This window comes from Balaenoptera ricei, chromosome 8 (assembly GCF_028023285.1).
Source record: "Balaenoptera ricei isolate mBalRic1 chromosome 8, mBalRic1.hap2, whole genome shotgun sequence".
NCBI classification, from domain to species: domain Eukaryota; kingdom Metazoa; phylum Chordata; class Mammalia; order Artiodactyla; family Balaenopteridae; genus Balaenoptera; species Balaenoptera ricei.
Window position 1 is genome coordinate 13,472,501 of NC_082646.1, and position 27,556 is coordinate 13,500,056.

Consider the following 27,556-nt stretch of genomic DNA (forward strand, 5'->3'; position numbering starts at 1 on the left):
TTTCTAAAACTTGACAGTTGTTATAAATCTCCTTAATCCAACAAATTATCCCTCAATAACGTTAATCCCTACTCTATCAAGGAAATAGAGACCGCCAGGCATGAAATCCCTCTCACACCTTACACCTCCTACAAACTAAATTCACATCCCCTCCCATCCTGCCTTCCCTCTACTCGAAGGAAGGGATGTCTCCATTACTTTCCAAGCTTCGTCTATCTACTTGTCCTCCATATTCCTTGCTCAGTCAAGAAATTCAAGCTATTTAGCATGCTATGAAAAGTTTTCACAACCTCCCCCTACCTTCCCTCTCAGCCTCAAACCCCTCTGCTACTGTACACGAAATGAGTATGCACCTCATTCGCAAAGTGCACCGTGGGATTCCTGATCTTGAGCAAATTCATTCATTCATTGGGAGCCTATATTCACTAGGTCACAGTCTGACAGAAATGACTTGATTCCCCATGACTATTCTTCCCTCTTCTCATCTTGGAGAATCATTTCTCTTTTCTACTCACTCAGCTCTTCTGTGCTCTTGTGTGAGGTTATGGACTTGCCCTAAATAAGAAAAATGAAGCATCAGTTTCCACACTCCTGGGCCACCTGCCCTCTCTTCCTACCGCCACCCCTTTGAGAAGAGTAAGACAGGGTATCTCCTTAATCTTCAGGCACCATGATGTCTGACTCTAGATGAACTTTTAAGGCAATCAAATTAGTACCGGCACCCTCCTCCCTCCAGGGATCTGCTGTCACCCACCCCCAGCCTCTATATTCTTCCACAGGCCTCTGGCTGCTTAGACTCAATAACCCCTTTCTCCGGTCCGGTGCTTTCTAACCCACGCACACAGAGCCCAGGATCCCCTCCTCCTGGAGAACTGGAATCACACGGTAGCAGGCCAAAATGACTTCTGCACTCCCCATGGTCCAGACCGAGCAATGGGATTTGGTGTGGGCGTCACTGCTATGACTGGTAGGGAAGGCCCTTTTCACGGGGTGCTGGTCTGATCCTGAAGGCACTGCTCAGCTGAGGAATGAATGCCATCAGTAATGCTGAAGAAATTCCTCAAGTGGCAGCCCCAGCCACTGCTTAGAACACCAGCAAACCAAGGGCACCAAAAGAATGAAAGAAAAAAATTGAGACCAGAATTTGATAGTTTATAAATATATATTTTTGAAAGTATAATCATGTTGTACTTACTTGTAGTTGCTTCCGGGTTTAATATTTTCATTTTGAATTATACACGGAGAATGGGGCACCACAGTCTTATCAGGGTTCAGAGCCTTTAGGCTTCATCTCATCTTGATTGGGAGAAAGGTCTCTAATGACTTGCCCTTGGGGTCTGCCTCCGGCCCTGTTCTATTCAACCTTTTAACCCACCGCTTGGAGACAGTTGTCCATCGAGTCTCACAGGTCAAAATTTAATGAGGATAAACACAAGGGCTTGCTGTTGGGTCCAAGATAACCACTGCAAACATCTAAAGTGAAGGAGCACAGCTTGAGCAATAACAAAACATGTAAAGGCTTAGGGGCTCCAGAGGGCAGCGGCTTCATACTAAACTGAGAGCATGGTGTAACCACCAAAACTAGAGGCCCCAAGGACACGGGGGTGGAGAGGGGACTCCAAACTACACGACACAGGAGGTTTAGAAGAAACTGAGGGTGCTTAGCCCAAAAAAGCCTCCGTTGTCTTCAGTTATCTGAAGGCCTGATGGGGGAGCAGAATTATACTTGTTTAGTGGAAGGACAGGGTGTGGGTGGTGAAATTGATACAGGATCCTAGAGGAGTGAGCCTGGAGATGCAGTGGCTTTGCTTATGGAAGTCTTCACTTGCGTTTCCTCTCTCCTCTATGTTGCCATTAAAAAAAAAAAAGAAAAATCTTTCTCAATGCCTTTTTTATATTTATTTATTTATTTATTTATTTTTGGCTGCATTGGGTCTTCGTTGCTGTGCACAGGTTTTCTCTAGTTGCGGTGAGCGGGGGCTACTCTTCGTTGCGGTGTGTGGGCTTCTCACCGCGGTGGCCTCTCTTGTTCCGGAGAGCGGGCTCTAGGCGTGCAGGCTCAGTAGTCGTGGCTTGTGGGCTTTAGAGCGCAGGATCAGTAGTTGTGGCACACGGGCTTAGTTGCTCTGCGGCATGTGAGATCTTCCCGGACCAGGGCTTGAACCCGTGTCCCCTGGATTGGCAGGCGGATTCTTAACCACTGTGCCACCAGGGAAGTCCTGCTTTCTTTTTAAAATTATTTATTTTTTATTGAAGTATAGTTGAAGTGCAATATTATATGTTACAGGTGTACAATATAGCGATTCACAATTTTTAAAGTTTATACTCCATTTAGTTATTATAAAATATTGGCTATATTCCCTGTGTTGTACAGTATATCCTTGTAGCTTATTTCATACATTATAGTTTGTACTTCTTAACCCCCTACCCCTATCTTGTCCCTCCCCCCTTCCCTCTCCCCACTAGTAACCGTTACTTTACTCTCTATATCTGTCTCTTTCTTTTCTGTTACATTCACTAGCTTGTTGTATTTTTTAGATTCCACAAATAAGTGATATCATACAGTATTTGTCTTTCTGTCTGACTTATTTCACTTAGCATAATATCCTTCAAGTCCATCCTTATTGTTGCAAATGGCAAAATTTCATTCTATTATACGGCTGAGTAGTATTCCACTGTATATATATACCACATCATCTTTATTCATTCATCTGTTGATGAGCACTTAGGTTGCTTCCATACTTGGCAATTGTAAATAATGCTATGAACATTGGGGTGCATGTATCTTTTCAAATTAATTTGTGTTTTTTTCAGATATATAGCCAGGGGTGGAATTGCTGGATGGTATGGTGGTTCTATTTTTAGGTTTTTGAGAAACCTCCATATTGTTTTCCACAGTGGCTGCACTAACTTACATTCCCACCAACAGTGTACTGTTTTCTCCACATCCTCACCAACATGTTCTTTGTGTTCTTTTTGACGTCAGCCATTCTGACAGGCGTGAGGTGGTATCTCATTGTGGTTTTGATTTGCACTTCCCTGATGATTAGCCATGTTGAGCGTATTTTCATATGCCTGTTGGCCATCTGCATGTCCTCTTTGGAAAAATGTCTGTTCAGTTCTTCTGCCCAATTTCTCGTCAGTTTGGTTTTTTGACGTTGAGTTGTATGAGCTGTTTATATATTTTGGATATTAACCCCCTATCGGTCATATCATTTGCAAATATTTTCTCCCATTCTGTAGGTTGTCTTTTCATTTTGTTTATGGTCTCCTTTTCTGTGCAGAAGCTTTTACATTTAATTAGGTCCCATTTGTTTACTTCTGCTTTTATTTCCTATGCTTTAGGACAGATCCAAAAAAATATTGCTACAATTTATGTCAAAGAGTGTTCTGCCTATGTTTTCCTCTAGGAGTTTTATGGTTTCCAGTCTTACATTTAGGTCTTTTACCATTTTAAGTTTATTTTCGTATATGGTGCTAGAGAACATGTTGCTATTTCTTGAAGGGGCTCTTGCAGAGGCGAAGTGAATGTCTACATTGACTTGACCTTAAAGCCCTCATTATTTCTTGCCTGAATTCCTGCAGCAGCTCCCTAACTTGCATCTGCCTGCTCTCTCACTCCCCATCACGGGCAGAATCACCGTTCTAAAACTTGATGCAGTCCTTTTGGGCAGCTTTGCCTTCCTTCCCAGTCTTGTCTCTCTCCACAACCCACTGCCCTCTGTGCTGCAGACCACAAAGTACCCCTTTAGATTCGTTTACAGACCTAGTCTCCTCTGCTCGGAATAAACCGGCCACCCCTTTGTAGATGGTAGCTCTAGTTGTTTCCTTGACCAAGTCCTTCTTGATCCCTTGGCCAAGTAATACTGTCAGCTCCTGCTTTGAGCCTTCTCAACGAACCCTGACAGGCCTCTCACTCCACTCATTTAGGTCTTTCCTCACCTCTGTACTGCAAGTCCCTCCGGGGCAGATCCTGCCTGGGTTTATCCATCTTTGTATCCTTAGCACCTGTCACAAAACCCAGACTATACGAAGAACTCAGTAAATGGCTGACGGAATTAATGAACAGACTTCTCTTTCCTAATTCTTTCAGCAGTAGGCACACAGTTTTTGTAGTAAGAATTATTTAGTCCTTTTTAAAAATGTCTTTTTAAAAGACATTTAGTCCTTTTTAAAAAGTGTTAAAACAACACTTTTGGGGCAGCTTCCTGCCCATCCAAGACCCCTGACAGTACTTCCTTGACCTCTTGAGAGTGGCGGAGACCCTAAGAATGGACACAGAGCACTAAGATGTGACTGGACAGGCCTAAAAAAATGGTTCTTGTTTAGGAGGGTTCCAACCCCTTTGAGAATCTACTGAAGAAACAGACCCCTTTCCTCAGGAAAATGCACATTCAGATACACAACTTTCTAACTTGGTTCCTGGACCCCAAGTACCTGCTATTCCCTAGGGCTTCCACATCCACCCTCTGCCCTAAGCCTCCTTCTTAGTCCCACAGCTCCACAGGTAAAGAACCCCCAACCCAGAGGTGCTGGCTTCTAACCAGCACTCAGAGAGTGGGGCCGGCCTGGGCGCTCTGGCTTCCTGGCAAGCCCCACTCGTCCATCCTAGAGTGTTCTCCTGCCCACTCCTGGCCTATGCCTGGGACCTCTATAGAGATGGTAGATGTTCCAAGAAGAAATGGAGAAGTTTCACCAAAGGTGGGGAGCGGGGGAGGGGGGCAGGGAACAAGAGGACAGTTAAAACAAACCCTAGTCACTAAAAGGGGAACGAGCCTAATTATTCAGCTCCTCTTCTGGGCAGCAGTATCTCCTCGTTATCTAGTTAATACCACCAAACATAAGGAAGAAGTGAGTAACGGCCCAAGCGTTTCTTTTATTACCAAAAACAATTGTTACGCACATACTCAGTGCCTTCAATCCCATCCCTGAGGATGACCATGAAAGTCCTTGGGGTTTATAGGAGGAACCATTTAGAGGGAAATGCCTTGGCTGGTTGTGAGGAAAGGGCCCTTGCAGGGATCAGTTATATGTCATCCCTGGGCCTAAGGACCCCTAAAGACAGGAATGGATGTGAGCTGACTATGGATTTTAATCACTCTTCCAGCACGTCTGGGGGTTAGGGTTAAGCCTGACACTAGCCCCCTCTACAAGAACACACACACAACCAGGGTGCCCCCCCCAAAGAATCCAAACTCCTCAGGATCCCCACAAAATGTGGTCTGGCAACAAAGGGAAGTCCCTCAGTCTGCCGAATGATGCAAGCCGGGTCCAGAGTGGACCGCACTGCTCTCAGCACCACTCCTAAAGGCATCCATTGGCAAGGGCTGCCCACTAGGGGCACTGCCACCAGCCCGGTTCAAACCCCAGGGTCTGGGGTAGCAATGGTCAGGGTCTGCAGCCTTCATACCATCTGGACTTCTGGCTCCTCAGCTACTCCCTGAAGCTCTTCCATGACGCCCCCGGAGGGGGGCTCAGAGGCTGGGGGTGGCTCTCCCGGGGCTTCGGACAGCACATAGTAGACAATCTCTCGCTCACCTTGGGCGCTGGTCTGATTCACCACGTGGATGACAGGGCTAGAAGTGTCCTGAGAGGCCGAGAGGGCTGTCCCCTCACCACCCCCACCTTCCTCTTCCTCTTCAGCCTCTTCCTGGGGTCCTGGCTCCCCTGGCACTGTTTCTAGAATGATGCCCTGCAGGCTGCTCTCATTCAGTGATGCTCCCAGGCCCGATCCCTCTGGGGGCTGCCGCAGCAGTTGCTGTGTCAGCTCTACACTCTCATAGCGAACCAGCTGCAGACGCATGTAGCCGTCTTCATGCTCCTTGTACCTGGTGAAGGAGGAGCACAGAGGGCAGCAAACAAGGGCAGGGGGAGGCAGAAATGGCCTGGAGATTGGCGAGGTAAGGGACAAGTATGGGGGAAAGAAGCAGCCCTGGGATTCTAAGTGATGGAGGTTAAAGACAAAAAAGGTCTTTATTGGAATATTTAGAAGAAAAGGCAAGAAGGATCATTACTCAAAAAGGAAAGGGAGGGGAGCAAAGGGGAGAGAGAGGAATTATCTGTACTGGACAGTAGTGTTGTCAAAGAATTTATGAAAAGGCCATGGAGCTACAGATTAGGACCCTTGGGCTCACACTCTGGTTCCGGCTGCAGGACTTTTGGCACCATTTACTGTTTTTGGCATCGTGCCTTGAATTCAAAAATCAGAAAAATAATCTTTGCCCCACCACTATTCTCTAGGTTCCTTGAGCCTAAATGGAGATGGTGGACATCAAAGTACCATCAAATTCAAGGTCTGTAAATAGTTGAAAGGTATGAAGAAAAAGTGTGGGAATCTGGGAGGAGCATACCGAAAACGGGGGTGCCCTGAGGGCCACTTGAACTGGTGTTTCTTGCGAAGGTGCACGGTGAGGTTGTTGCCCCTTGTGAAGCATTTGTCACACACGTGGCATCTATACCTTGGCTCTGAGTCTCCCTGTGGGGGGGGGGGGGGTGGGAGAGTGAGGCTAGCTTCCCCCCGACCCCGGGCTCCCCGACATTTCTGCTGGCCCTTCCCCACCATCAGCCCCACTCACTTCATGCACTTTTCGGTAATGGGACTTGATAGAGCAGAGCGACCGGGCACTGAAGGTGCAGTTCTCAAAATCACACCTGTAGGCTGGCTCCTTGCTATGGGTATCCAGGTGCTTCCGGAGGTCGATCAGATTCTTGCAGCTGCCGAGAGAGGTCAGGAGCGGTCAGAGGGCATGGAGGACCCTGGAACACGAGTTTTCTGATTTCCAGTCCCCGTTTCCCTTTACCTGTAGTCACAATAGTCACATTTAAAGGGCCGGTCCTCGCTGTGGCGAAAGCGCATGTGGTTTCGGAGAGAGGATGGCAGTGGGCAGGTCATGTCGCACAGAGGGCACTTGTAGTGGTTCACTGAGGAGCAGAGACGAGGCTGTGATCCGAGGGCTAGTGGAAGCTTGGAGGGCGGGCCGGGACGAGAGGGGGTGGCCGGCTACTCACCATGGTTACGCATGTGGTCCCGCAGCAGCCGCTCCGTGGCAAATCTCTTGGAACAGTGAGAGCACTGGAAGTGTTGCTCTGTGGTGGGGCGGGCAGAAGAGAGGGTGGGTTGTGAGGGATGGTGGAGAGGCACAGAGAGGAGAGCAAGCTGGGAGAGGGGAACCATCCCAGGCAGAAGGGAACCACCAGAGGAGGAGCGGGGAGCTTAGGGAACTATGGACGGACATAGTATCACAGAAAGAGCATGGGACTTGGAGTCGAGAACCTGAATTAGAATTCCGGCTTGACCACTTACTAGCTGTGTGATCTCAGGTAAGTGATTTAACCTCTCTGAGCCTCAGTTTCCTCATCTGCAAAAAGCGGGGATAAGAGGCCTACCTCATGGGGCTGCTGCTAGGATTCACTGAGATAAGAGCTGTGGCACACAGTAAGCATGGCATAACAACGTCTAATGAGTCTCTATCAGCAGACACTGTGGTAGGTGACTGAGCCCTCAAGGTAGATGTAGCCAACTTGCAGATGCCTTCAGGGGTCCCCTCTCCTGGGAATGTGCCCCTGACCCCCACTCCAAGCCTGCACCCATACCCCTTCTCCGACCGCTTACGATCCAATGAGGTCTGGCGACGAATGTGATCTAAGAACTTGGTGTTGTTGGCAAACATGCCCCCGCAGGTGGGGCAGGCCACCACCTTCTCCTGGGTATGGCTACGGAGGTGCTCTCGAAGCTTAAAGCGGTCCTTGAAGGTGCACGTACAGCCTGGGAAGGAAGGTCCAGTCAGGTCTAGCTACAAACCCTCAGAGTAGGCTCTGGTACCCCCAAGTCTCTCCAGCCAGCAGCCAACCTTGCCCTGTAGGACTGGTCCCACCCCTAGCAGCCCTGGCCCCTTAGCAACCCCAAGGTTTCTTTAGAGGTCAGAAATTAAAGAGTGGTCCTACCTTTCCAGCCACACAGCACCATGTGGTTGTCCTTGCCGACTGCCTGGTATTCACAGCACAGGCTGTGCGCTTCCACATGCCGATAGAACCACTCGGGATTGTCGAAGGAGCTCTGTGCCAGGAGCAACTTGGGGTAAGGACTGAGGGTGGGTGGAGGGACTCTTACCCCTAGGTGTCCAAAGGGGGCTTCTCGGCTCTCTCCCAAATTAACTTGGTGGGGATAGGAAAGTTTGAGCAAGGGGGCTACTAGCGGGAACCTCAAGAATACAGGGCCATCCCTGAAAGGGTCAAGGCATCTTGAGATCCCCAACTTCCCTCCACCCCTATGACTGGCTCTGCCTGCTGACCTCACAGTGCTCCCACAGACACAGGAAGTGGTCAGGGATGTCAGGGATGAGGTTGCGGCTCTGGAAGTCCAGGACGCAGGGGCTGAGGTCGGCCTGGCTCTGCAGGGCCTGCAGCCCGCACTGTTTCAGCTTGGTGTGGTAGCAGTGGAAGTAGACATGGCGCACGAGATCAGCCGAACTGTCCAGAGAACAAAAGCCGCACTCCTGCCACAAGCAGGAGAATTCTTCCTCTGCAAAAAGGGGTTTAGAAGGACGAGTCTGATACTTTCCAAAGCTCTCCGTCCACTTAGCAGCAAGTGAGGACGCCGGACTGACCTGGTATGCCAGGAATTCATTCAGCAAATACTAGTATTTAATGACCACTGACTGTGTGCCAGGCACCAGGGATACAAGGACGAGTAAAAAAGAGTCCCAGTCTTTGTCTTCGTACAGCTTTCAGTCAGGGAGAAAAAAACATCCAATAATCACATGTATAAATACTAGACTGCAACCAGGTGGAGGGGAAGTGTGGTCTAGGCAGGGGGACAGTGTGTGCATGTCCCAGTGCCAGTGACTCAGAGACAGCAGGTGTGGCTGGCATTTGCTACAGTGGCTGGGAGTTTCTGCTGTTCCCGAGGAAACTGGGACACCTCCCACCCCTTCCTGTCAAACCGGAAGTCCTTCTTTCCCCCATATCCTGCCCAAGATCGGCCTTCCCTAGGAAGGACTATTCTCTAGAACTATTCAATTCCACTTCCTATCTCTCTAGCATCTGTCTAAGCACCAAATTTCCAATGCTTTATAGGGGTTTACTTGTTTTGAAAAGTAGATACTTTTAAAAATATAATAATCCCCTAATTTCTCCTCTGTATAAATATTACTTGACTTTTGAAGCTATTAGTCATAGTTCGCAGTCACTAGACTCAAAACAGAATTTGAGGTGGGGGAAGGAGAGGTGTCTCTATACCTTCTGTAGAACAGAGTTTTTCAAACTGTGTTGTGACCCATTAGTGGGTAGTGAAATCAGTTTAGGGGATTGCAAATCACACTTTTTTTTAATGAAAGAGAGTAAGATAGAACAATTCAGAGAGAATTTAATAAAGGCAAGTATTGTTTTTAGTATTTTTTAACTTTTGTGTACAGGGTTGTGATATAAGATATATTCCTAACTGATGGTCACAGTAAAAAAAAAAAAAAAAAAAATTGAAAAACACTACCAGAGAGTGAAAAAAGCAGCTTGCCAACAGCTTGTACAATATGATCCTTTTTAAAAAAATAAAATCATATCTATCTAATTTATGTATACACATGCAGAGAGAGGTCAAAAAGAATGTTCACCAAAGTCAGTAATTGACTTTTGATGGCAGGATGGCAGGTTCATTCCATATATCCTTGTTTAATGAGTTTTCTATAATGAGTCTAGTGTTTTTATAAACAAACCAAAAAAAGCACAATTAGGAAAATAAACCACCACTCTCGCCGGCTGCCTTCCCCCTTTGCGGCAAGGAAAATCAGATTTTCCACCATCCCTTGAGCTCTTCCCCCCTGCTGCGTCCTGCTTCCTTACCCAGCGGGTCCTCCTCCTCCTCCTCCTCCTCCTCCTCCCCGGAGCCCTGCAGGTGCTGCTGCAGGTGATGAGTGACGTGCTCGCAGAACTCCTCCATGGCAGAGCACACAAAGGAGCAGGACCCCCACTCACACTGTAGCCCCAGGTTCTCCTTTCGAGGAACTTTCCCAGGGGGCGGCATGGCCTTCACCCTAGAGGGGGAGGAAGAAATCAGCAGCTGCCAGGATTCCACCCAAGTGCTGTTGGGCATAAACACCTGGGCGGGCAGCCAGCCTAGACCCAGGAGACATTTTCCAGTGGCCCGTGGCAAACTCCATGCTTTTTCAATAAGGACAGAGTAGCAGTTCCTTAAGCCCCTGGAAGCTGTCTGCTGTTCTTGGGAAAGGAGAATACAAACTAACATTACTGAACATGTGCCAGGCTCTGAGCTAAGAACTTCAACAGACATTTTTTCATGGAGCTGCAGAGCAACCCGCCAGGAAGGAATTACTCCTACAGGAAGCAGAACAATGCTCAGGTTCAAAAAGAAGGCTTTGGGGAATGACCCAGGGTTCAAATCCAGACGCCTCTGTCCACCACCTACTTAGCTGTGCGACCCTGGCCAAGTAACTTAACCCTTCCACTCCTGAACATCCTCATCTGCAGAATGGAGATAACAAGCCCTTCTGCTTTTAATTTCACACTTACTATACGCCAAGCACCTACTAAGCACTTTATTTGCCTTGTGTCATTTAATTACCAACACCACCCTATGAGGTAAGCACTATTTTTAACTTCATTTGTAGATAAGGGCCTAAGGCTTGGAGAGGTTAACTGGTTTGACCAAGATCACACACTAGTGTGGTCGGGTCAGGTGAGGCTGACTCCAAAGTCCACATTCTTTCCTATGCACACAGATGACCCTAGAAGCTCCTTATTTCTTACTGTATCATGAGTCCCCCGCCAGACTTACAAAGTGCCGTACAAACTCCCTTTGCCTAACCTATCCAGTGCTTTACTCCACCACTGCCCTAACATCCTCTGAACAACAATGCAGATTTCATTTCACGTAAGAGGCGGTTACCTGTCCAGTTTATACTGGGTGTACACAGTGTTAGGCACACTTAGGCATGTAATAAATATTTATTGAAGAAAGCTGAATAAAAAAACTAAAGGTTCTCAACCTTTAATATGCACACAAATGCAGACGTTTCCAGCCCCTCCCCTAAAGGTTCGGATTCGGGAAGGCTGGGTTAGGCCTAGAAATATGCTCTCTTAACTCAGCACTCCAGTTCTGGTGGGGCTTCCAGGAACAGAGTTTGAGGAGCAATAAAAGAACAGTTTCCCTCGTTAAAACAAAACACAGGGACTTCTCTGGTGGCGCAGTGGTTAAGAATCCGCCTGCCAATGCAGAGGACATGGGTTGGAGCCCTGATCCGGGAAGATCCCACATGCCGCAGAGCAACTAAGCCCCTGCACCACAACTACTGAGCCTGCGCTCTAGAGCCTGCGAGCCACAACTACTGAGCCCACGCACTGCAACTACTGAAGCCCGCACGCTCTAGGGCCCATGCTCTGCAACAAGAGAAGCCACCGCAATGAGAAGCCCACGCACCACAAAGAAGAGTGTCCCCTCCCGCTCACTGCAACTAGAGAAAGCCCGTGAGCAGCAACGAAGACCCAACGCAGCCAAAAATAAAAAAAAATAAAACAAAACAAAAAAAAAACCACAGAATGACAGATGATACTGCAAGCAAAATCTCTGGGGGAAGAAAAGACACTAAGAGGCCCTGACTCTGTCCCCTGAGTGTCACCTCTTCCTTGAGGATTCTCACTGATTCCTGCTGTTCCCACTGTGGTACCCTGAGAGGGAGTGGAGGCATTGCTCCCGCTGGCCTTCCTGAAACAGGTGGGAACTCTGAAAAAGAACTTTACTACATACTGACGAAAAAGACCCAGAAAACACAAAATGCATAACATCTTTCATAGCTACAACTGTAAGAACCTACTATATCTAAATGCTTACCAGAGAAACCCCTTTTAAATCCACAGCCTTTGCCTCTTCTCTGAGAAAAAGCCAGCTACCTTTGACACTCTGGGGTGTGAGTACTTGGGGTTGCTGAGCTCTTGGTAGACTAATAGTGAAGCCCTATTAGGAGAAAATGTGGACTACTTTCACAATTTTGGGGTAGAAGAAGTAGGGAAAGCCTTCCTAGGTCAGACATAGCAGTCCAAACCTCCTATACTACCCTTCAGGATCAAGTCCACTTAGCACCGCATGCAAGACTCTTCTCCAACTGGCTGCAACTTACTTCTCCAGGAGCTGGGTAAGGGAACTAACACATGAGGGCCTACCATGTGTCAGCCCTGTGGTGAGTCCTCTTCCAAACTTCAGTTCATTTGGTGTAAGAGTGCCTTGATTCTAATCCAAAGGTCGTGCCCTTCCCCCCACACCTATGCATTTATTCCCTCTTTCTCTCTGAGTCAGTAATCTTTGTCCCTAAGCATACTACATTCTCCTAAAACGCTCTGCCTGAGAAACCTCTACTCATTTGCTTCAAGCCCAAATGCCCCCTGCTTGGTGACCCCTCTCCCAATTCATCCAGGTACAGCTGACACATCCCCCCTCCTGCCTCCACAGCACTCGGTACACACTTCCATCCAACTACCTGTTACAATGGAACAGAATGTGTGTCCCCTAGACGAGGAGCTTCTCAGGGCAGAGCCCATCTCTTCTTCACTTCTCATTCCCAGCATTAGCCCAGAGCTTTGTACTCCCGGGAAACTCAATAAATGTGGGGATATGACTATATCCCCGGAAGCGCTCCTAAACTACCCCGCCCCTCAAATCACTCTCGCCTTTCGGTTTGATGGCTAGCGTAGTTGAAACCAGAAAAGCTCAACTCTATTTTTTCTGCTGCCCTTGGTCACTCATGGTTGTTTTGTGTTCCACTCTCATTTACCCAACTGGACAATATTAGCTGCTTCTGAGCAGATACCCTATCACGCCTGTGTCCCTATACTGTGTCCAGCACAATGCTGAGCACAAATATTCTAAACACATACCTGTTGTTAGACTGTGGATAAGGCCCAGGAAGCAGGCTATCTAGATACCTAGAATGACTTGAAATTTAGGCAAAGCTCCCTGAATCCCTCTTTCACCATCCCCCAGCGTTCTTTACTTTCTTTCCCTGTACGCTGCTTGTTTCTACCCTGGGAAGCTGTAGGACAAAGTGACTATTTGGTCACCACTCCTCTTTCTGTAGGCAAGGGATGCAAATGAGGCAACCTGTATACGGAAAGGGTGCTGGACCAGCTGTCAGAAGACCTGGCTTCAAGCTTCCTGTCTCAATGAGTTTGCTCAGCCTAGAATAATATAACACCTATTAACTATCTACTATATGCCAAGCACTGTTTTAAGTATCTTATATGTATAAAAACTCATTAACACAACAACCCTATTAAAGTAGGTACCATTATTACCCACTTCGCAGATGAGGAAATGGCCCAGATAGGTTAAGTAATTTACCTAAGATCAAAGCTAGAAAATGATGGAGACAGAATTCAAAGCCAGGGAGCTTGGCTCCGTTCTCCTCCTGCATCAGCCTCTCTTACCTCTTCATGTCTGATTCCTTCCTCCCCACAGACATCATATCCATATACACAATACCCAAAGCATGTTTTATTGAGTAGCTATTTTGTCAGTTTCCTCCAATAAGCTGTGAGCTCCTAGAAAGCCTGGTCTGTGCTGTGTTCAGTTCTAACTGCAGGGCCACCACGTACCTACTACAACCTCTTTTAATGTTTAGGTAAATCTGTTAACTTATTACTTTACTTTTAGACAAATCATATAGCTTCTTTGAACCTGTTTCCTTAAATGTAAAACAGGATACTAATATCACAGCAGTGGATGATGGATTCAACAGATCTGATTAGAAAGTTCCAACATTTACTAGCTATGTGACCTCAGGCAAGTTACTTAAGCCCGGGTTTCCCATGTAGCATGGGAATAATCATGCATGTCTCATTGAACTGATTTATGGGTTAAACCAGATAATGAATATTAAAATGCCTAGCATAACACACCGCCAGAACTCAACAAGTGTTGGCTCTTCGTATCCTTGCTTCTAAGGATGAGATGATCTAAGCACGAATTCTACAAAAAGATCAACAAAAGGAAAGCCCGAAGGATTCCTAACCCTTCCTTTCATCGTGAGTCATAGTAAGAAGCAATCAGCAAATACTTGAGTATAAATTGTAACGCAAAGCACCGAATGAACCCTGACTGGTGTTCAAGAAAGGAGGGACCCAGATCCGGAACCTCCTAAGGACTCACAATGTGGTCGAAGAGATAAGACTCTGACGTGTTAAGACAACGACCAAAACAAAGCGCCGAATGAGGGAAAGCTGGACAGGGAGAAATCCCAGTGGCAGGCGAAGCAGGGAAGACTTGCCCTAAGCGGTGAGGACCGGGCCCCTGGAGCACAGGTAGAATTCGGAGAGAAGGAAGGAGACCGTTCCGGCGGATAAACCTCTCCCTCTCAGCCCCGCAGGCTTCCCCCAAGGCGTGGCGGCGACCGTGTCTCAGCGGCAGCGAAGCCCCAGACGGGAGGTTCGAGTCGATGTTGGGGGCAAGGCGCTGCAGGCACCAGGCAAACCAGCGTGGCCGAACAGCAAGAGGGAGCCTCGCCTAAGCGACCGGGGAAGAGCCTGGCCTCGGCAGCCAGCCCAAAGCCCAGCCCGACGCCGCCCGGCCAAGCCCGCAACCCGCAGCTTACCGTCGATCAGTCTGCTCCGGGGTCTCTCCTGCTCTCCTCCCACCTCGCACCGTCTCCGGGAGGGCGCTTGAGCGACGGCCAACGACAGCCAATCGCCGCTCTCGGATCCCTCTAACAACCAATCGCCCCTGCGACTGACGGAACCCGTGCGCGACCAAAACACGGAAGGGGCGGGAGTGAGGGGCGGCGGGACGCGCGGAAAGGTACCGCTGCTGGCGCCGCGGATCTCCTGGCGTGGCGCAAGCGGGGATCCCTAGGGCCCGAATTCCCCGAACTGCGCAGACTCGGCCCACGGCACCCAATGGGCATGCGCAGAGTTCGGGCTGAGCGCCGAGAGGGCTCTCCGTCCTTGTGTTGGTTATCAAGCTAGCTGGCCGCGTGGGCGCTGAGGCAGAGGAACAGGTGGAGGAGGCCGAGGAGGCGGAGGAGGAGGCATGCGAGGCTCCGTGCCCAGCACAGCAAGCCCCGCTCAGCCCAAATGGGGGTCTTTCACCTTCTTAATCTTTCTGTTTCTTAAATATCAGTATTCCTTGTGCCATCTTCTCTTTCCCCTACACCTCACCTCCTGTGTCACCAGTCTCAGTGAATGACTCCTTCAAGTCAGAAACCTGGCGGTCATGGCTGATTCCTCCCTCACACGTCGCATCCAATCCATTGCCAAGTCCTGTAAATGCTACCCCCTTAAATACAGGATCTCTCATGTTCATCCCTCGTTCTTGATGTTCGCCGCCCCCTCTCTAGTCCATTAACAACGTCCATCCCGGATGTCTACACTGACCTAACTGGTTCCACTGCGGACACTCCTACTTCCCTCCAAACCATTCTCGACGGAGCTCTCAAGTGATCTTTACAAAGAGCAAATCTGATCAAACCATCACCCTGCTTTAAACACTCAAAGTCATTCTGTTGTCCTCAGGACAAACCCCCAAACCATACTGAGGCTTTCTAGACTGTTCAGCATCTGGGTCCTGCATACTTCTCTCCACCGTGTCTTGAGTGCTCTTCGAACTCACTCTGCTCTCCAGCCCCAACATTTCTTTCAGTTTCTCCACCACACCTAGCTGCCTTTCCTCCCCTGCCTTGTACTTGCTGTTTCCTCTGCCTGGAATAATCTTCCCTTTCTCACCTTCCCACATATGTTTGATTCCTACTCATTCTTCTGGTCTCAACGAAGATGCTTCTTTTTCCTGGAAGTCTTCCTGGACATCCCTTTCCTGCATTTCCCCATTACAGCTCTATCACGCGGTATTGTATTTGCCTGTTTACGTGTCTGCATTCTGCACTAGACTCAGTTCAGTGAGAGAGGGCAGGGATTGCGTGTGTTTTTCACGTTTATAACCCCATTGTTTAGCCTAGTGGCTGAAACTCAGTAAGGGTCCAAGACATATTTGTTTAAAAATTATGTACGTTAGTAAAGTTCATTGGGATTGATATTTACTGTGTTATATTTTCTAACCTATATAATTTATATAATCAGAAAACACCTTACATGCTCAATATAAATAAAATGAACTTAAAGATGCCATTAAAAATAGCAAAGCCAGGGACTTCCCTGGTGGCACAGTGGATAAGACTCTGAGCTCCCAATGCAGGGGGGCGGGGTTCCATCACTGGTCAGGGAGCTAGATCCCACATGCAGGCAGCAACTAAGGAGCCCTGGAGCTGCAACTAATGAGCCTGCCTGTCGCAACCAAGACCCGGCACAACCACATAAATAAATATTTTTAAAAAATAGCAAAGCCAGAGTAAAATCAGAATTTTGTGCATGAAGTTTGTTACTAACAACAAACAGTGAATTAAACTTTGTCCCTATTTTAAAATATAATTCAAGAGTTACAAAAATATGTTTTATCAACTTTATCCATTCAAAAGCACATAGGTGTATTAATACTTCATAAAATGCCAACTGTATTTTAATTCAGACTTACACCACTAAAGATGGCTCTTAGCTTTAATTTAGCAATTTCATGAAGAAAAATCCATTCACTGAGCTGTGTAGACTCAAACAATATTTACAGAGCAAAAATTTCAGGATATCTCTGGAATCCACGCATGTTTCCAAAATTTGAAACGGTGTATTGCTGTCTAACATAGGTCACTTCCATCTCAATCTGCTTCTCTTGAAAACAAGACACAATTTTGGCTGGATAATTCAAGACACATCCTGAGATTTGTTCTTTAAAAGCTGCCAGAAAATCTTAAAGCGTAATTCATACTCATCAAAAACTGTGGATCTCTTCTGAAAGTATAAAGTGAATTAGGTTATGTTTTGCGTTTCTTTTGCGTTCATTTTTTTAAATCCCTATTTTTGAAATGTGGTCAGGCTCTTTGCCACTACTAAATATGTGATTGCATTGAGTTCTGGGCAGATCACCCTAGAAACTGAGTACATCTTCCAGTCACCATCAGCTCAATCCACAGGTCTAGTAGGAATCTGAATACCTGCCCTCCCATCAACAATAGTTTCTTGTGAAATTTCGAGTTCAGTGTGTTTGGCCGTCTTGTCATATTGGTAAACAAACTGCTGCTCTGTGAACTATTAAGAGTTGTATTTCTTAGATCAGGGGAAGTAGCTTGATAAATCTTTGAGTTTTGAGGACCTAGAATTTAGCATACCAATATATGCAAATTAACCAAACATCCATATTCTGCCACCCTTTCTAAATATTCCATTATTCTGTGACTAGCGCGGACAGGAGCATGGGGAAAATGAACAACTCCAAGCTGCCTAGCCAAAGGCAGGTGCCCTGAAGCCCCTGTGATATAGGTTAGTCAGAATGGCAAGGCTGGAAGTGAGTGTGACCTGGATGATTTTCTAGGCCACCCTTCATTTTAGAGATGTGGAAGTTAAGGTTCAGAAAGCAGAAGTGGACTTCTCAAGGTCACTTGCTGTGTCTGTGGTACACCCAGGTTTTCTGTTACTGGTCGAGTGCTCTCTCTGACATCCTGCAGCAGCTTATCTGTTTCAAGTCCTGTGTAAGATCCCAGAGAACAGCAACCAGCGTCCTAGAGTTTGCTAGTATCCATAACTCCCTGAAATTTGCCCACATTTAGGAGTGAAAGACTTTTTGATGATGATGAAACCCTTATAAGACTTCCCCCTCCCAATCCGTCTCTTCTGAGGCAACAGCTCACACTTATTCAGCACCGACTGTATGCCAGCCAAGTTCTAACCCACAACCAAATGATAGTTACTTTTATCGCAGTCCCCACTTTACAGATGAGAAAAGTGAGGTGCTCTAAGTTTACATATCTTGCCCAAGGTCACAAAGATAATTAGTGGAGCTGGGACTCAAATCCAGGCAGTCTGGATCCAGAGGCTGTGCTCCGGACTCTCCTATATTCTGGAAGGAGCAGCCTGTTCAAGGAAGGGGAATGAAGATGCCCGTACTAGCCGATGGACTTTTTTTTTCTGATTGACATTTTTGCTACAACTTCACCCTTCAAAGACGCTTGTTCTCCCATCCTCTCTCTACATGTCCCTTCCTCCCTGCAGGAACTTCGTAGACCCAATATATGTGTCACCGACCCCACCTCACTATCTGGGCCCTGCCTCTGATCCTCCCACTCCGTCAACACCACAGCCTCGCTGCCCATTTGCCTGTCAAAGGATGACCAGTGGTCCAGTTTATAAACTCCAATTTGACTTTAATAAATTAAATTCCAGGCCATCACACAGCAATGGACATCATCATCTCCCGCTAGTCAGAGGTGCAGCTCTGCTCTTGCTCCATCATCACACGCTCTGTAAATAAAGCCCCTAAAGCCATCTCTCGGGGGAAGGCTTCCCATCAGGCTCCTGGCTCCCTCCTTCCAACAGAGCCACTGCTCACAGAGAAGGCATCAAGTACAAAAACGGTAACAAAGGGGGAGGGAGGGATGAGGAGCAGAAGGGGAGGCAGGGAGGTGGGGAGTACCTGCCCCCCATCCCGGGCACCGGCCCGGCTTCCTATGAGCCGTCAATGTCCTCAGAGGCAGACATTGGTGCTGGTCGGAGTGGGGACCTGAGGGAGGTGAGGGAGCCCCATCCGAAAGGGAATTGCCTACCCTCCTGGGATAGGAAAGAAGGGTCACCTGGGAGAGATGCCCTCTACTACCTGTTCACTGAGGGTCCAGGACCACACATATAAATAGAAAAGAGAATAAATAAGGGAGGAAGGATCAGCTGAGGAGCTGCGCACCCCGGGACTCCTCTGAGGGGCCAGTGTCGACAGCAGGCCAGCGGGTCTGGGGAGTGCCCACACATGCCAGGACAGAGCCCCCTCTCACTCCCAGCCACCCGCTCCCTCTTCTATGTCCTCAGCAACGGGTGTCCACGTCTCACATGCTTCCCGTTGCAAGTACCCTTCCAACTAGCCCCACAGCCCAGGGTGGACAGGGCATCCTGGAACCCAGAGGGCTTCCCTGGCCCAGGCTACTGGGAATCCAGGAAGGGGAATGGAAGGGAATGTGGGGAAGGGGCTGAGAGGACGCCTGCCCTCTCCTAGCTCAGGAGGTGAGCAGGGCCCTCAGAGCTGGGGGCTGGGGTTGCCATTGGTCTTGGGTTTGGATTTGAAGGAAAAGCGCTTGATAAGACGGCGAGAAAAGCTGCCAGCCTTCTTTCGGACGCTGGGTGTGGCCGTCGTGTTGGAGAGGTCATCGTGTGATTGGCTCAGACCAGCTTCCTTCTGACGAGGCCTCCGGCGGAAGATGAGCTTAGTGCCACTGCGCAGGAAGCTCACTGTGAGGGGAGAGGGGAGGCTGAGGCAGCGAGGGGGGCCCCACGGGGTGGGGTGAGGAGGGGAGCCGAGAAAGGACAAGCGTGAAGGGGTCCAAGATGCGGAACAGAACAAACATGCCCTTTAGCCTTCCTGGGGAAAACACGGTGATGCTCGTGGGAGTCCGTGTGTGCTCCTGACCACTGCCCCTGAGGTGGAATGTCACGGGGCTGGCTGCTCCGTGAGGACAGATGGACGACTGGGCCTCTTTACTATGGAAAGACAGAGGCGGAGCAGAGGGTGTTCCTAAAAGCCATGAAGGGACAAAGTGGGTTGACGCTGACTTGTTGACCAAATTCCAGGGTGTGAGCAGGAAGCAGTGTGTCTGGAAAACTTCAAAGAGGTAAATTCAGGACGAATATAATGAGAAGGGTGCTTACACCGCAGGCTTCGGACTTAGGACTCTCATTATCCCAAGAAGTGATGCAGGCTTAAATCATAAATAAATACATTCGTGAGTGATAGACTCACTGGCAGAGGGATGTGGACGTCTGGGGGCAAGCCCTTGAACCTGAGAAATTAGAAATACCACAGCTGTGCACAGACTGTGTCACTGCTAGAGGGGTACTCCTAGGGTTGCCTGGGGTAGGAATTCTTATACTCATAGGGGAGAGAGTAAAGAATGAAAGGAAAGGGTGGTGGGCGAGAATAAGGGAAGGAGGATATGCGCTTAGATCCAGGAAGAAAGAAAAAGGGAGGTAAAAGGAAATATTTTTACATCTCTTCTTATCACCCAAGCCTGTTAGATCCAAGCCAAGACTCAAGGCATCAAGTCCCCCCTCTCTACTCAAGCTTGGCTGAAACAGGCTGGGAACTCTGGGATCCCTTAGGGGAGGAAGGAGGAGATTGGCCTGAGGCTCCTATGTCCCTTAGTGTCCAGTGGGACCCAGGTGATGATACTGGGTGTAAAAGAAGAGGGGGGGCTGCCAATATCTCCCCACCTTTGTGATCCTTGAGGCTGCGGGTTTCCAGCGCACCAGTAGACCCTGTTTCCGACTCAACATCATCCACAGAGGGCCTCTCAGAAATGTCCGAACGTGTTGTCTCATCTGCTTCCTGGACACTCGTGGGACTGGAGAGGGCATCTAGGGGTCCTGGGGACATGGCTGGTGGGTCTGAGGGAGGTGAAGAGGGACCTCCACTGGGCCCTGCATCATCCTGCGTTGAGGCTTCCAGGGATGCCGCATAGCCCAGGGATAGTGCCAACTCGTCCTGAGCAATGGGCACCTGGCAGGAGGGACAAGTTTTAAATGGGCAGGAGTGACCAATGAGGGCTCTCTCCCTAGCCCAGCTCCTCTCCCCAGAGCCCTGTTACCTTGGAAACACCGGAGATGATGAGTGTGCTACGCTTGGTGGGTGTCTTCTTGGCTGCCCGCCCGCTGGGCTCAGTCAGCTGGCGAATGGCTGTCTCTGCTACAGGGTCCAAGCCGTTGGAAAGGTGGCTCTCCCCTGCTGGATGACGGATACAGGGGATGGCTAGCCTGACTCCTCCCCAGCTCCTTCTTGGACCTGAACTCCTGTGCCCCACCCCAAATGGTTTTTGACTCTGGGGCCCAGGTGCCAACCCCCACTCACACTTCCCGATTCCCTACTCACGGCTGCTGCTGTGGGAGGTACTGCTGGGGCCACCGCTCTCGCTCAGCACAGTTGTTGTCTTCTCGGTCACCTCCACCTTGGACGGGGAGCGGGAGGGGGAGTCTGGTGGGTGGGGGAGGGTCAGTGAGCTGGGAGGTGCTTTAGAGTGGCCCCCACCCCCTACTGTCTTTATTGAGATGCAGACTTTGGTTGACTCAGAGGGTAGGGATGACTAAGGGATGATTAATCACAGGGGTGACTAAGAAGATGCCATGGGGACAAAGACACCACAGGAACCAATGGGAGCGTGGGAAAGTGCCATGGGGCCCACCGAGGGCGTGGAGAGATGCCATGAAAATATTGAGTGTGCAGAGATGGCAAAGGGGTCCAGTGGAGGTAGGGGGAATTCCATGGGAGAAATGTCATGGAGGGCCCCTGGGAGTGGGAGAGTTGCCAGGGAGGACACTGGGTTTGTTGCAGGGTCCCACAGGGTGCTGGAGGTTGAGGGGCGAGGGAGGGGCAATTGGGCAGCTGGGGCTGGGAAAAGGGAAGGGGAGAGACGTGTGAAAAGACAGAGGGCAACTTGGGGAGGTGGAAGTGTGAGAATACCGTAGGAGGGGCTGGTAGATCCAGGATTGAAGAGGGAGAGGACTAGTTAGGGAAATGGAGGGATGCAACAGAAAGTTTGAGAGAGTCGAAGACAATGAGGAAGATGTGGTCGGAAAACAGGGAGAGTTGGAATTAGGGCTTTCCTTGCCCTTTCCCTGTCCAGCCACGGATCTGCAGTCTGGGGCCCCTGGCTAGAGCTGGGCTCCCAGGCTCCTCCTCTTTACCTAATTTGCCATCTACCCGGGGCCGGGACTGGACGGTGGTGACTGTGGTGACAATGGTGCCATCGGGCATGATGGTCCGGTCAAGCTCAATCTTCTTGGTAGGTGTGATGCTGGGGCGTGGAGTGGAGGGGGTGGGAGTGCCCAGGTTCCGGGGGGAGCCCTCCTCATACTGAAGCTGCCGAGGGGTGGAAGAGGAAAGAGGCAGGGCCTCAGAGACTGGTCTTCCCCTGTGTCCTCCCACCTCCCCCCAGGGGGCAGCTTCTCACCTCTACTGCCATGGTGGCTGCCTGCCCCAGGGCTTTCCCTGGCCCAGGGGTGAGTGGGCACACCTGTCTTCGGGACAGTGGTCTGGAAGGGGAGGCCACAGACACTGTGGCCTGGCCCAAGAATTCAGCTGGGGAAAGGGGTGGCACTGTGAGCTGGGGCCATGACCAGGCCCCGCTCAGCACCCACCCAGAGGTGCTCCTTCCTGCCCCATACTCACTGTCTCCACAGCTGCTACTCCTCAGCACTTTGAGGATCAGCTCCCGGCTCTGGGGCCCCAGATCCCTGTGGCCAAGAAGAGGTGGGGCAGGGAGGGGGAAGATTAGCAAACTGAATCCACCCTTGAGTTGATCACAGGCCAGAGGCAGAGAGAGATGGAGGTAAATAAGATAGAATAAGTGCTGCAATCATCCTCCAAATATGGTCTCTTCCCAAGAGAATGGGACGGGGCTGAGCAGGGACCATACTACTCAGCTGGGCATTCAAATCCTTCATGCTCCTGCCCCATCCTGCCTTCGCAGTCTCCCTCTATGGCAAATCACTCTCTTTTTCCTTTACTCAAGTTGTTCCCTCTGCCATGAACACTTTTCTCTAACACTCCGTTAAAATCCTACTCTTGCTCGAAGGTGTGATTTAAATGCCACCTCCTCCATGAAGCCTACTCTGATCCTCAACCTGTGGGAATTAAGCTCCCCCATCTAAGCACTTCCACGGCACTTTGTGTAAACCTGGACTGGAGCACTTATACCATCTTCTTTACGTACACCTGTCTCTGCTTCTAGCCTGTGATCAACTCAGGGCGGGGGTGTATCTTGGTTATATCTGGACTAGGCCAGGGCCTGGCAGACAGTAGAGGCTCACACCAAGGTTTACTGAAAACAGAGCTGATTCATGCCAGGGCTCTGCTGGAAGGCTCTGATCCCCAGTCCAGCCGTGGGAGCAAGGGTGGGGGCTGGGGAGTCACTCCTTACAGTGTCAGGTCCTCGCTCCACTCCACCTCAGGCCCAGCCCTCATGGGCTTGGTCCACTTCTGTTGCATGGGGTTGTCGAGCTCAGCTACACAGCACACTTCCCCAGTGCCTGTGGGGAACCGGAAATTTGAAAATGCTCAGTTCCAAGCTGAGAGGCCACTGAGGAGCAGAGAGGCCACGCCCTTGGCGGGGGTGGGGGGGCGCCAGGAGCACCTGCAACCATAGCCTCGGCAGTCCCCCAGAAGCTTCTGGCTCTCACCTTCCAGCTCACGTCCCAGGTGAGATGCTCGAAGCTGCCTTAGGAATAACCGGGTAGGTCTGGGGATGGCTGGCTGGGCTTGGGGCACCACAGGTGGCTTCTCACTGGGTACCTAAGAGCAGAAGGAGGTAAAAAGACCAAGAATCCCGACACAGTACCCTGGGGACAGTATGCACGCAAACTCTTTGCTTTGAGCACCTACTCACCAGGCCGCCAGGGGCAGAGCAAGCCCTGAGGTTGACCATCATAGCTGGCTGGGTGCTGACTATGGAATCCTCGATCAGCTCCTCAATAGTGGAGAGCTCTACTTGCTCCTCACCTCTCTGCGGGGAGGAGAACAAGGAGGTGAGGCCCCCCAGCTCCACCTCCCCCTCCCTGCTCTGTCGCTTCTCTCCCAGCCCTGCCCCCTTACCTCCCTGTTCTGCAGCTTGGGAAGCACTGTCAGCCTGAGATCTGGGCGATCAGTGAAGGCCCAGGATACAAGCAGGCCCTCACCAGGGATTTCCTCCAGGTTGACTTCCAACTGGGGACAAGGGACAAAGGGACTGGGTTGACTTGCCCCACTCCTCCAACTACTCCCAACCGCCCCCCCCAGGACCCTCCCTTCCCAAATTCTGTCTTAGAAAGGAACCAAACTGAAAAGGCTGAGGCAATTGAACCACCCGCCCCCTGCCCAACTCAATTTCCCACATCCTCCTCCACCTGTGTTGGTGGCAGTGTCAGAGTGACGTGGTAGGTCTCCATGGAGACGGCAGCGGGGGACTGCTGGGTCACAGAGACTGGAAACATCACCTCCTCAGCAGAGAGCTGGCAATGCAGCACCTGAGACAGGCGAGGCACGGGGGCAAGGAGGGTCAGGCACGGAGGAAGGGTGCTCAACTTGGCCCTGCCCTGTCCTTCCCGACAACGGGTCAGCAGACCCCTCTCCACTTTGGTTTTCCTTGGGAATCACCTTTTGGGGGTCATAAGCCCATAAAAGAATGACAAAAGCCAAAGACTCCTCTCTCCAGAAAAACGCAAATATGCACACACGTACTACAGTTTGCATGTAACTTTAGTGGGATTTTCAGACCTCCTGAAGCCAATCCTGGGATTCCCTAAGGCATTCAAAGACTTCAGGTTAAGAACGCTCAGACTAAAGGGAAGTCAGGATCAGCCCCCACTCCAGCCCTAAAGAAGGCAGTGCCCATCAGACCCTTACCATGGTGCGCTCTGATTGGTCTGTGCAGGTCACATGACTGATGCTGGCTTTGGGTGGGAGTTGGGGCACCTCCTCAAAGGCGATTTGGATGGAGCTCTGAGGGAGTAATGTGGGCATAGGATCAGGTCTCTGGAGCTGCCCCCCACAGGGCTGGCCTACTCAGTTGCTGGCTAGGCCCAGGCACTGCGGAGGCCTCAGCTGCAGGCTGGCTTCTGGCCCCTCCTTGGCTCAGGGCTTTAGGACAGGAAGTGTTCCCCTTGAACCCCGCCTCTCCAGGGGCCTGCAGCTGCTAGGGAGACCTGGGAAGCTAGACCACCTCCGAGACCACATCACCTTGAGCTGAAGACCCTAGATTTCTCCTGGAATGCCAGAAGCCTCCCTCTTCTCCCCCAGCTTCCTCTTCATCCCCACCCTACCCCCGAAGAAAGGTGTGCATAGAAAAAAAATAATAAAGGTGTTGGTGCCACCTGTATATCGTAGCTGGGCAGAGAGAGACACAGCTAAGCTAAGGATGAAAGCAGTAGGGCCCCTTATTCAAGACAAGAGCTAAACCTTCTTCCAGATAAATAGGATGTAGAGGCATAAGAGTATGACTCTATCCATATTCTTGGAGATGAAGACTAGCTCAGCATGGCCTTGGGGAACTTTACCAGAGGAACTGGGAAGAAAAGCAAGCTCAGAGGGCTCAAGGGCCAGAGACTTGGCTAATTCCTCAAGGCAGACAGCAGGGTGGCTTTAGGGAGCAGAAAGCTGCTTAGCTTAGGTGTTGTAAGAGCTTCCTAATTCTTCCACAGCAGTGGAAGCAAACTGCTGCAGCCCCATCCAGAGAGCAGGATGGGAAGAATTGAGGAGGGGGCACAGACTGAGCTGGCAGCTCCTCCTCGGGTCTTGGGATGGGAGGAAACAAATCCACAGGGCTCATTTGCCCGGCAAACCAGGGAAAGCCAACTTCTCTGCTACTGTAGCAGGCTTGTTCAAAAGCCAGGCCAAGGGATGCTGGGAACGCCAGTCTCCCCACCCCCTGCAAGGGAGGCTAATGTCCAGCTGAGTCAGCTGTCCCGGGGAGTCAGTCCTGACCCAGGGACAAGGTACAGGGAGAGCTGGGTGGAGGGCTGAGTTCACGGCGTAGACTGACAGATGCCATCTGGCTTTCAGGTCAGCTGGGCAGAGGAAGCAGAGCAATTTCTTGCATGGCCACTTCTGTTTCCAAGCATCTGGGGAGCTAGTGGATTAAAACCCACAGACTAGTGGTGGCTGGAAATGGAGAACCCTCTGAGCCAGGGGCTAATAGACTGTGAGGGCCAAGATGAGTGTGGACCCCAAGAGAGGGCGGTCTCCACCTCCCACCCCACCTCAGTCTTATGACCACGCTTCCTGCCCCACTTCCTGGGAGGCCAGCTGCCCATGGTGCAATGGGAGGAAGTAGGCTGGGCTAGTCTGTGACTGACCCTCAAGGGGCAGCTCTAGGCTCATCTACTGGGCGGGGCATGGATTGTCAATCTCCTTTCCACCTGAATACCTTTCCCTCAACACAGACACTGCAGGGAGCATGGAGAAGGACGTGTTAGACTGCAGCAGTGAAATTACTGAGGGATGGGGTGGGGGGGAATTCAGGCTCCCCGGAGACCTGCCTGATCACACCAGGGATCTGGGGCATGAAGTGCTGACTGGGTGTGGTGGCATGAGGACCAGGCAAATTCCTTCCACAGGTGCACAAGTCTCCCTTCTACCCCCTGCAACGCCCCCCCCCCCACCCACACCACACACACAACCAGCACCCAGGCTGGGCGGAAGTGCCCTGGGGCACAGGGATTAGCGTTGCTATGAGAACAGCAAGTTGTGCACTGGTCTGGAGCCAAAGAGTACCTAGACCGCAAGAATAGAGGATTTGGGACACAGCCGCATTTCTACAACCTCCAGCCTCACTTGCACCCGTTTCTCTGATCCCAGAGGAAGAGAAAGGCCATAGGGTTCCCCAGTTGCTCCCCACCCCCATACGTGCCTCCTGGCCTGAGCAGTCCCTCCTCTAGAAGAAAAGGCTGAGTGACGGGACCACCTAGGTCCTCCTGTCCAACTCACCCCATCCCTGCAGGCCTGCTCGTTCAACGCTCGCACCCAAGCCCGCTGCCAGTTCTCCCGGAAAGACTTGAAGGCGAAGAGCGACGCCAGGAGGCCCCGGACGCCTGGCTCCTCAGGGGCGCCAGCCCGAGTCGCCCGCAGCCTCAGCAGCGAGCGCCACGCGCCCAGCTCCCGCAGGGAGCCGGCGGGCTCGGCGGCTAAGGCGGGTCCCGGGCCCCGGCCCCCGCGGGCCCGCGCCAGCCACAAGCCCCGGGCATACTGCAGCAGCCAGCCCAACACCGTAAGCAGCGAGGCGGCGAAGAGGACCAGCAGGGCCGCCCAGCCCACGTCCCGCTGCCCCCAGTCTGGATCCATGCTCCGCGCGGGCTCAGGTCCCGGTTCCGGCTCGGGCTCAGCCGCTGCCCCGGGGGAGCATGGCCCGGGCGGGCCGCGGGCCGGGGGCGGGCTCCCCCGGGGCTCGGCGCGCGGGATCGGGGGCTCTCCGGGGCTGGGTGCCCAGGACTAGTGAGTGCCACAGATCGAGGAGAGGAGGTTCCTGGGGGGTCGCGACGCCGGGGTCCCTCTCTCCGGAGTCCGGGGCCCTCCTCGGTTGGTCCGGCAGTCCAGCCCGGGTTAGTCGCCGGCCAGCGCCCGACTCCTCCCACGGCGGGGGCCCCGCCGGACCCGGGCGGGGACTCGTCTGCAGAGACGCTGGGGCTCGCAGGCCGGCACCGGCTCCGGGAGGGCTGCGTGCGCAGAGCTGACACTGACAACACCGCCGGGCCCCCCGCCCCCATCCGGCCTTAAAGGAGCCGCACCCGCGGCGGGCGGGGCTTAGTGAGCCCGGCGTTCCAGCGCTAGAAGAGGGTGGGAGGAGGAGCCGAGAGCGGAGGAGGTTCTAGGGTTGGAAATAGGCGGGATCTTTAACTACCCCGCCCCATCCTGGAATCGGGGGTACTCCTGCTCCCCCGAGCTCAAGGCGAGAATAAGCAAGAGTAATTTCACTCACCTGAGATGACGCCTCTGCTTCCCCCTACGTTCCTT

The 27,556-nt window shown here is 51.2% G+C and overlaps 2 protein-coding genes across 4 annotated transcripts; both read right to left on the reverse strand.

The window, feature by feature from the left end:
• Positions 1-4,856: 4,856 nt before the first annotated feature.
• On the reverse strand, positions 4,857-14,697 carry HINFP (histone H4 transcription factor). 2 transcript variants are annotated; one of them, XM_059930225.1, is made up of 10 exons: positions 14,595-14,697; positions 9,838-10,028; positions 8,292-8,521; positions 7,945-8,056; positions 7,613-7,765; positions 7,009-7,086; positions 6,801-6,921; positions 6,576-6,714; positions 6,351-6,475; positions 4,857-5,828 (listed from the first exon to the last, which is right to left on the reverse strand). In XM_059930225.1, the coding sequence occupies exons 2-10, from the start codon at positions 10,016-10,018 to the stop codon at positions 5,405-5,407; spliced, it is 1,563 nt and encodes a 520-aa protein (XP_059786208.1). In that variant the 5' UTR covers positions 10,019-10,028; positions 14,595-14,697; the 3' UTR covers positions 4,857-5,404. The 2 variants fall into 2 exon arrangements, with proteins under 2 accessions (XP_059786208.1, XP_059786209.1); XM_059930226.1 differs by lacking the exon at positions 14,595-14,697 and adding an exon at positions 14,271-14,585.
• A 3,524-nt stretch (positions 14,698-18,221) lies between these two features.
• On the reverse strand, positions 18,222-27,320 carry C2CD2L (C2CD2 like). 2 transcript variants are annotated; one of them, XM_059930228.1, is made up of 14 exons: positions 26,534-27,320; positions 24,455-24,550; positions 23,956-24,075; positions 23,666-23,776; positions 23,460-23,576; positions 23,254-23,365; positions 22,995-23,103; positions 22,244-22,308; positions 22,026-22,153; positions 21,760-21,934; positions 20,948-21,049; positions 20,667-20,800; positions 20,293-20,578; positions 18,222-19,314 (listed from the first exon to the last, which is right to left on the reverse strand). In XM_059930228.1, the coding sequence occupies exons 1-14, from the start codon at positions 26,885-26,887 to the stop codon at positions 19,103-19,105; spliced, it is 2,121 nt and encodes a 706-aa protein (XP_059786211.1). In that variant the 5' UTR covers positions 26,888-27,320; the 3' UTR covers positions 18,222-19,102. The 2 variants fall into 2 exon arrangements, with proteins under 2 accessions (XP_059786211.1, XP_059786210.1); XM_059930227.1 differs by having other exon boundaries at positions 20,667-20,803.
• Between the last annotated feature and the right edge of the window lie 236 nt (positions 27,321-27,556).